General features: G+C 40.5%; 1 protein-coding gene across 2 annotated transcripts in view; it reads right to left on the reverse strand.

The window, feature by feature from the left end:
• The window catches only part of LOC106872096 (protein RRP5 homolog), a 30,152-nt gene that overhangs the window by 9,738 nt on the left and 11,124 nt on the right, over positions 1–9,290 (reverse strand). For both annotated transcript variants that reach the window (XM_052975761.1, XM_052975760.1), the window contains exons 7-11: positions 8,489–8,590; positions 6,655–6,852; positions 5,190–5,257; positions 3,454–3,510; positions 2,332–2,398 (exon numbers count right to left, since the gene is read on the reverse strand). In XM_052975761.1, coding sequence (XP_052831721.1) covers positions 2,332–2,398; positions 3,454–3,510; positions 5,190–5,257; positions 6,655–6,852; positions 8,489–8,590 — 492 coding nt within the window. The remainder of the gene's footprint in view (positions 1–2,331; positions 2,399–3,453; positions 3,511–5,189; positions 5,258–6,654; positions 6,853–8,488; positions 8,591–9,290) is intronic.

The following is a 9,290-nucleotide window of genomic DNA, read 5'->3' on the forward strand; positions in this document are numbered from 1 at the left end:
CATTAAAGGTATCAGTGCTGGTGACACATAAAACACACCCAATACACTCTCTATAGTGATTGGCATTAGGAAGGGCATCCAGCAGTAGAAACCAAGCCAAAACAGATGACTGGAACTTGGTGCAGATCTCTGGCTTACCAGCTCCAGACAACCCATCTGACTCATGTCAGCATGGAAAATGAATGTTAAATGATGATGATCATGATTGACTATTATACTATTGGGATTTATTTAACTGATATATCATGATGGCACCTGTGCCCAGCGTCGCCTTTCTGGCACTTGTGCCTGTGGCATGTGTAAGGACCTTCGAGTGAGATCGTTGCCAGTGCCCCTGGACTGGCTCTTGTGCGGGTGGCACATAAAATACACCATTTTGAGCGTGGCCGTTGCCAGTACCGCCTGACTGGCCTTCGTGCCGGTGGTACGTAAAAGCACCCACTACACTCTCGAAGTGGTTGGTGTTAAGAAGGGCATCCAGCTGTAGAAACTCTGCCAGATCAGATTGGAGCCTGGTGTAGCCACCTGGTTCACCAGTCCTCAGTCAAATCGTCCAACCCATGCTAGCATGGAAAGCGGACGTTAAACGATGATGATGATGATGAGAGACCAGAACTTACAACATGGGTTGAAGCAATACATTATTAAAGAATTTAGGGTTAAACTTAGATTCTGAGGAATCTTGTGATTTGTTTAACTTTTTCCTCGCATAAAGATCTATAAGGCTGGCTGCATACTTCCTGCGCACACAAGTGGCCAAGATCACTAAAATACTCCTGAACAGGATGCCATTCTAGTTCAAGGCCAGTAATTTTGAGAAGAGACAAGTCGATTACTTGACTGGTACTTTATTTTATCAACCCTGGAAGGATGAAAGGCAAAGTTGACCATAGCAGGATTTGAACCCAAAATGTGAAAAACTGGAAGAAATTCTGCTAAGCATTTGCCCATTGGGCAAATGCTTAGCAGAATTTCTTCTAAGCAAGCTACCTGTCTGTATTGGCAGCATTTATTGAGAAAAGAGTTTCTAGAAGAGCTCAATAAGTTTGTGGCAAAGCAATAAGGATGTAATACTGTGTGCTCTTGCTCTGCATCTGAGAATGAGAAAGTGAGGTGTGGTCATGTTGGCTGCAAAGTGGGAGATGATGAACAGACTGAAGTGAAGGAGCGATGGCATGAGTATGAGGTGAATGAAGGTGGGAGAAGTTGGAACTACAAAGACAAAGAACCAAAAATCAATAATACAAAGCTAGATAGAAGGAAGAGCTATTTAACTCTTTAACATTTAAATTGACCATATCCAGCTCAAATATTTCTATACGTTCTATGTCCAAACTGATCAGAACTGGCCTCTCACACCAACCCTACAATGTCATTCTAAAAATAAACAATCACATCAATGAAATCGCAAAGCTATGAGACAAGTACATAATTAATTCAAAGCAAAGTGAATAAATAAGCATTACATTTGACAGAGTAATTTGAATGCTAAAGGGTAAATCAAAAAGGGAGAAGAGCAGAATACAAAAGGGGTGGGAGACAAAGAACATACACCCTCTCTAAAGGCTACTTAACCCTTTTGTTACCATATTTATTTTGAGATGCTCTGTGTTTCTTTCATTTCTTTTAAATAACATTAAGCTAGTGTTAGGAACATAAATTGTGACTAAGGTTTGGTGGAAGATCTTAATTCATCATCATCGTTTAACGTCCACTTTCTATGCTAGCATGGGTTGGGCGATTTGACGGAGGACTGGTGAAACCAGATGGCTACACCAGGCTCCAATCTGATTTGGCAGAGTTTCTACAGCTGGATGCCCTTCCTAACGCCAACCACTCAGAGAGTGTAGTGGGTGCTTTTACGTGTCACCCGCACGAAGGCCAGTCAGGCGGTACTGGCAACCGCCACGCTCAAAATGGTGTATTTTATATGCCACCCGCACAAGAGCCAGTCCAGGGGCACTGGTAACGATCTCGCTCGAAAGTTCTTACACATTTCACGGGCACAAGTGCCAGAAAGGTGATGCAGGGCACAGGTGCCATCCCGATTTCACTTTCGCTTGCTCTAATAAGTCTTCGCAAGCTGAGTTTCGTGTCCAATGAAGGAGAACTTATGAAAACAAGACATTTGTACTACAGAACCAGAGGCAGTTTCAGGTGAGTTGGTAATGAAATGGTTAAAGATAGTCACAATATTTATTTTTATAGTTAACAGAAGAGGTGGGGGTCAAGTGTGGAGGAAGGCCAGTGAGAAGTGGTGTGAGTGAGATGCATGCCACAAACCACTCAAAGAAACTAAAAGTGGGAGGGAATAAAGTAAATTCCACATACCTTTGACTCATCAGCTGGAAGAGTGTCTTTCAGAGATGAAGATTCTGAATTTGCTTTATTGGGTTTCCTATGTCAAAAAAGATACATTTGTATATATCATATATACAATGGATATATTGCGTGTGTATGTATATATATATATAGTGAGAATTTACAAAAAAACAAAAGACGAAGACGGGTGTGTAAACAACAAACAGATGTATTAGTTTATTGCTCAGGAAGTGAGAACATCCTTTATGTTTTGAGCCTATGCTCTTCAACAGAAAGGAACACAGAAATAAACAGGGAGAGAAAATAGAAAAAGGTTTAGTGGCTAGTGATTTATCATGGCGAATGCCGGACAGAGGGGTCACACAGGAGAGCTAGAAAGAAGGGGAGATAATAAAGTCGTGGTGATCCCCAAACGAAGGTGCGTGTGTATGTGAGAGCATGTATGTGCGTGTAGAAGGGGGCTGGTGACCTTGACATGTGTGTGTGTGTAGGTGTGTATGGATGATGATGTAGCTGCTGGGAAGTGGTCAGTGCTAGTGTGTGCGCTGGTGTGGGTGCTGGGAAGTGGTCAGTGTTAGTGTGTGCAGGGTGGTGTGATGTGGTGTGAGAGTGGGGGAAGCAAGGGCGATGTCTAAGGGATGGGATGTGTAGAGATGGTGGGGTTGGAATGTGTAGGGGGTGGGGTAACGAGGCAGGGGGTGACGATGAAGGGAGAAGGTAGGTAGGAGTGAAGAGAGGAAGTAGGTGCCAGAGCAAGAGAGGAGAGGTGGGTGGGAAGAAGTAGGTGAGAGAGGAAGAGAGGAGGAGAGAGAAGGAGGGTTAGATGAAAAGGGGAAGAGAGTTGAGCCCATGTGGCGCAAAGGAGTGAAGAGAGAAGATTAATCCCTGCTCACGGCGAAGACGGGAGTCTGGATAGGTCCCGTGCAAGGACAATCCGAACACAGACATGTATATATATATGATAATTGAAAAAATTCGTTATAAGTATAAAGATACCGTAGACAAGTATAAAAATGGAGAAAATATGTTAAAATCAAAATTGAATTCAATACATATGCACATTTCAAAAGACAATACAAATACGTAAGAAAAAATTAGATGTTAAATTCATGTGTTTGTTTTAATACCAACCAGCTGAGACAAACTTCAACTAAATTTTCAAGAGGTACCAATTTCATTACACAGCATCTGAAAAAGATAATAGAAAAATAATAATAATAATAACAATAAAAAACGAATATATTCATAGACACGATAAAGTAGCGCAATATATCCATTGGAAGATATGTAAACACTACCAGCTTCCAACTTCAGAAAGATGATACCAGTATAAACCTGAAACTGTGACCGGAAGAGATGATGTAACAGTACTCTGGGACATGCCAATCAACACTGACGGTACTGGCAACAGCCACACTCAAATGGTGTTTTTTATGTGCCACCTGCACAGGAGTCACTCCAGCGGCACTGGCAGCAATCTCGCTTGAATGTTTTGTCCACATGCCACCAGCACAAATGCCAGTAAGGCAACGTTGGTAACGATCACGCTCAAATGGTGCTTTTTACATGCCTCTCACACAGAAGCCAGACAGCTGCTCTGGCAGTGATCCTGCTCAGATGGTGCTGTTAGTGATCCACTGGAATGGGTGCCAGTCATCGAATTTGGTTCAATTTCGATTTCACTTGCCTCAACAGGTTTTCGCAGGCAGAGGTTAGTGTCCAATGAAGGAAGGTTAGCATGGGTGCCAGTCGTCGAATTTGGTTCGATCTTGAATTCGACTTCGATTTCACTTGCCTCAACAATAATAATAATAATAATATCAGAATATAACAATAAAAATCACGTTAATGATTTTTATCAGTAGTCAGCATGCTATAAAAATTTATAGGCAATTTACACATTAAATTAATAATAATATACAATGTAGATAATTAAATTAAGGGATTAAGGCCGAAAATGACCTATTTCCAGCAAGCTTGAAGTGCCGATAACTTCAAAAAACTACCATATAATATAATTATATACATATGTATATCATTATTAATTTAATAATAATAATCCTTTCTATTACAGGCACAAGGCCTGAAATTTTGGGTGAAGGGATAAGCCGATTACATTGACCCCAGTGTTTCACTGGTACTTAATTTATCAATTCCAAAAAGCGATGAAAGGCAAAGTTAATCCTGGTGGAGTTTGAACTCAGAGTCTAAAGATGGATGAAATGCCGCTAATCATTTCGCTCAGCATGCTAACGACTCTGCCGGCTCGTTGCCTAAATAATAATAATAATAATTAAAAAAATCCTTTCTACTTAAGGCACAAGGCCTGAAATTTGGTGGGAGAGGACTAGTCGATTACATCAACCCCAGTGTTTCACTGGGATTTATTTTATCAACCCTGAAAGGATGAAAGGCAAAATTGACCTTAGTGGAATTTGAACTCAGAACGTAAAGACAGACGAAATGCCAATAAGCATTCCACCTGGCATGTTAATGATTCTGCTAGCTAGCTAGATGATGATGATGATGGTGATGATGATGATAATAATAATAATAATGGTTTCAAATTCTGGCACAAGGCCAGCATTTTTTAGGTGGAGGGGTTTAAATTGATTGCACTGCCACCGCCGCCACCACCACCAAAACTGTTTTAACACCAATTTTTCCAATGCTTACATGGGTCAGATACCTATTCTGACAACAGCCAACCAGAAAGATGAAAGACAAAGTTGACCGCAGTGGCATTGGAACTGAGAATGTGAAGAACAGGAACAAATATCACAAGGTATTTTGTGTGATGCTCTAATGGTTCTGCCAATGAAAGGAAAAAACAGAAATGAAATATCAGGAAAAAATACAACACTAACCGGTGTTTGGAGTGAACAGGGTATGCTTTCAATAATGCAGATCTTTTTTGAGCTGTGTGATCTGGAGGCTGGAAAAGAAGGAGAAGAAGGAAAAAATGTTGCGGATTAATAATTCTGATTTGTAAATAATAATGAAGTGTTAACATGAACAATACCAGATTTGCTCAATAGTCGCTTGACCAGTTGAGCATGTCTCTTAGTAGCTGATGATATGTGTGTCTCTGACCACAAGTAGTTGTAGGGGAGCACCATAGCCATGTGTTGAGGGGAATTTTGGGGTTTGAATAATTCACTTCTGGGAACATGGGTGCTTCATTCATCATCCTTAAACAACTCTTATTCAGGGACCTTTTGAGTGGGATGGGCTACTGAACCTGAAGAAAATTCTAACTAGGCCCCACCTGCAAGGTCATGCACTGTTTATCACAAATCACCAGTGTGGGTAATCTAACAACAAAGATATTTATTTCTTTATTGTCCACAGGGATCTAAGCATACAGGGCACAAACAAGGACAGACAAAGGGATTAAGTTGATTACATTGACCCCAGTGCATAACTGGTACTTACTTAATCGACCCTGAAAGGATGAAAGGCGAAGTCGACCTCGGCGGAATTTGAACTCAGAACAGAACAGCAGACGACTTTACAGATAAGCATTTCGCTTGGCGTGCTAACATTTCTGCCAACTCGCCCCCTAACAACAAAAATATTGGTTGGTACACCCTCATATGTTGAAGCCAATGGGGGAATCTATTATATCTTTTACCTTTTACTTGTTTCAGTCATTTGAATGTGGCCATGCTGCAGCACTGCCTTGAAGCGTTTTTAGTTGAACAAATCGACCCCAGGACAATGCCAACTATTTTATAGTGTACTGGGTGCTTCTTTGTGCCACCGGTACTAGTGAGGTAGCCAAGTAGCTTGTAACACAAAACCCCGGTGAGGTGGATGGATATCCAAGAAGGTGGCTTATACCAGATGTCAAGAAGTAAGAGCATGAGAGAGAGAGGGAAGGCTTGTTTCAAATATGTATATTGTTGGCACTCCGTCGCTTACGACGACGAGGGTTCCAATTGATCCGCTCAACGGAACAGCCTGCTCGTGAAATTAACGTGCAAGTGGCTGAGCACTCCACAGACACGTGTACCCTTAACGTAGTTCTCGGGGATATTCAGCATGACACAGTGTGACAAGGCTGACCCTTTGAATTACAGGCACAACAGAAACAGGAAGTAGGAGTGAGAGAAAGTTGGGGTGAAAGAGTACAGCAGGGTTCACCACCATCCCCTGCCGGAGCCTCGTGGAGCTTTAGGTGTTTTCGCTCAATAAACACTCACAACGCCCGGTCTGGGAATCGAAACCGCGATCCTATGACCGCGAGTCCGCTGCCCTAACCACTGGGCCATTGTGCCTCCACAGTATGTATATTATCATTGTAAAAAAATAAAAAAACCGTATACTCACAAATGCAACCGCCCAAAGTCCATTTGAAAGGAGAAGATATATCTCATTTTCTGAGCTGATGTACTTTACAGCGCCTTTAATAATTTTACCAATAAATATGTCAGGGAAAATTTCAGAGATGTCACTGCTGTAGATCATTCTCAGAGTCAGAATAATAACCTTTGTTTCAGGATGGTATTGAAGAACAGTGGCTCGGACCTGTCAATTATGAGAAAAAAAAAAACTGTTTACAAAATATATTATGGTAAATTGATTTTGCTGAGCCCATCTCTTCTCACCATAAATGAACAACAAGGTGTTGACTACACTGTTGCAAGCTATGCAACACTTACTATCACACATTATTTACATTTGATGGATATCTGTCCTCATCTTGTTTGTTGTTAACACAACGTTTCGGCTGATATATCCTTAACCACTATACCATACGCCCGTGGGTATATCAGCTGAAGCGTTGTGTTAACAACAAACAAGATGAGGACAAATATCTGTCAAATGTAAATAATGTACATAATTCTTCATCTCTTAAATATAGAACTGTACTTACTATCACAGTTCTAAACTGTTCCAACTCTGTGGTACTTCGTCACAGATGCAATACAGTGCTGTGACAGATGGAAATTGCCATAGAACTCAATATGTGAGTATTATACATTTTTGGAAAATTGTTTTATTTTTAATTGGCAGAAAATTACAAATGTTGAATTTCGCACCTAAAGTATTTTTGCAACTTTCTGTTAATTAAAAATAATAGAAATATAATGTTGGTGAAGTTAGTAATCCACTCAATTGTGATGATGATGATCATCCTCATTGCTGCTGCCATCCACTTTTCTATGCAGGCATGGATCAAATGAAAAAAATTCATTTAGGCAGACTATTTATAGCCGAATGCTCTTCCTGTTGTCAACCTTCGTCTGTTTCCAAGTAAGGTAAATATTTCCCCATGTCCTTTGAACTTAAACAGCAGAATGGCTGGATGTGTTTTCACATAAGTCTGCATCTATCAAAGAACTAAGTGTCTTAACCCCAAAACATGATTGAGTTACATGGACAGGATACAAACTATTGACTCTTTGAATGTTAATCTGACAGGCTTGATAATCCAGTTGCCAACAACTCAATTGCTTACACTACATTCAAATAAACAATAAAGAAGATAGAAAGAAGTCAGAAGATCAGATGCTTCTCTACAAGAAGGAAAAAAATTGTTTCTGCTACAAACATAAAAAAATATTATAAAAGAATAGAAATATGTAAAATGGGTGAAATTTTTTTTTTAATAATTAACCCTCACTGCACTGATTAAGTTTTTGCATGTAAAAAGCACCTAAACTGGTGCCACATAAAAAGAACCTGTGCTGGTGCCATGTAAAAAGCACCCATGCTAGCACCACAGAAAAAAGATCCAATGCTGGTGTCACATAAAAAGCATCCAGTACACTCTGTAAAGTGGCTGGTGTTAGAAAGGACATCCAGCTGTAGAAACTATGCCAAAACAGACAATTGAGAGCCTGGTGCAGTTCTCTGGCTTGACAGCTCCTGTCAAACCATCCAACCCATGCCAGCATGGAAAATGGATGTTAAATCATGGAGGATGGTGATAACATGCAGATAATCATATGCAAATCAGTCCTTGCAAACTTTTTCCATTGGCCAGTAAAAATGAAATATATGCACAATGTCATGAAGTGTGGAGAATTCTGGAGAGTACTCTCCTATCAAGAACAAGTTAATTTGGTTCCCATGCTTCAAGTGCACAGAACTGAGTATATTAGGCTCATGCAGGATAAAGGTTAATAATGAATTTTGACCAAAGAAAATATTACTGTACCAGTGAATTTGCTTCATGTCCCTCTCCATCAGGATTGCAATAACATTTTGGTATCACAGCGTTGTATGTCAGGAATTTAGCTGCCAAGTAAGAACCTTCATCCTATGATACAGAAAGATATGTTAAGATACATGTATGGATTAGAATAGTACTCAACTATTTCTGTTGATAAAAAAAAAAAAAAATATTGCATTCAGTAGGGGTGTTCCAAAAGGGGTCTCAGGGAATAGGGTCACTGCCTTCCTGAGCTAGTTTTCCACCACATTTCTTAAAAATCATGGTAGAGGCTTTGGTCTTGGGACCACTCATGTCTAGGAACTGAGGTTGGGGGATAAGCAAGGGCATGCTCCCTGTTGAAAATCCAGCTCCAAAAAAAGCCTCATGATAGCAAAGGACAATGGGCACCACCCAGCTCAAAGGTTGCGGTGAGCTGCACCTGCCTACTTTGATTGCTATGGCATTGAGGTAGATCCGGCCACCCCCATTAATGGGGACAAAAGCTGGATTTAAAACACTGGATGATGATGATGATGATGATGATTAACAATAATCCTTTCTACTATAGGCACAAGGCCTGAAATTTGGTGGGAGGGTGGTATGCAACTGGTACTTATTTTATCGACCCCTGAAAGGATGAAAGGCAAAATTGACCTCGGCGGAATTTCAACTCAGAATGTAAAGACAGGTGATGTCACATTAACAATAATAATACTGCTGGCTTCAAATTTCGGAACAAGGCCAGCCATTTTCAAGGAAGGGAATTTAATTACATCAACCCCATTGTTCAAATGTACTTAATTTA

This window comes from Octopus bimaculoides, chromosome 22 (assembly GCF_001194135.2).
Source record: "Octopus bimaculoides isolate UCB-OBI-ISO-001 chromosome 22, ASM119413v2, whole genome shotgun sequence".
NCBI classification, from domain to species: Eukaryota; Metazoa; Mollusca; class Cephalopoda; order Octopoda; family Octopodidae; genus Octopus; species Octopus bimaculoides.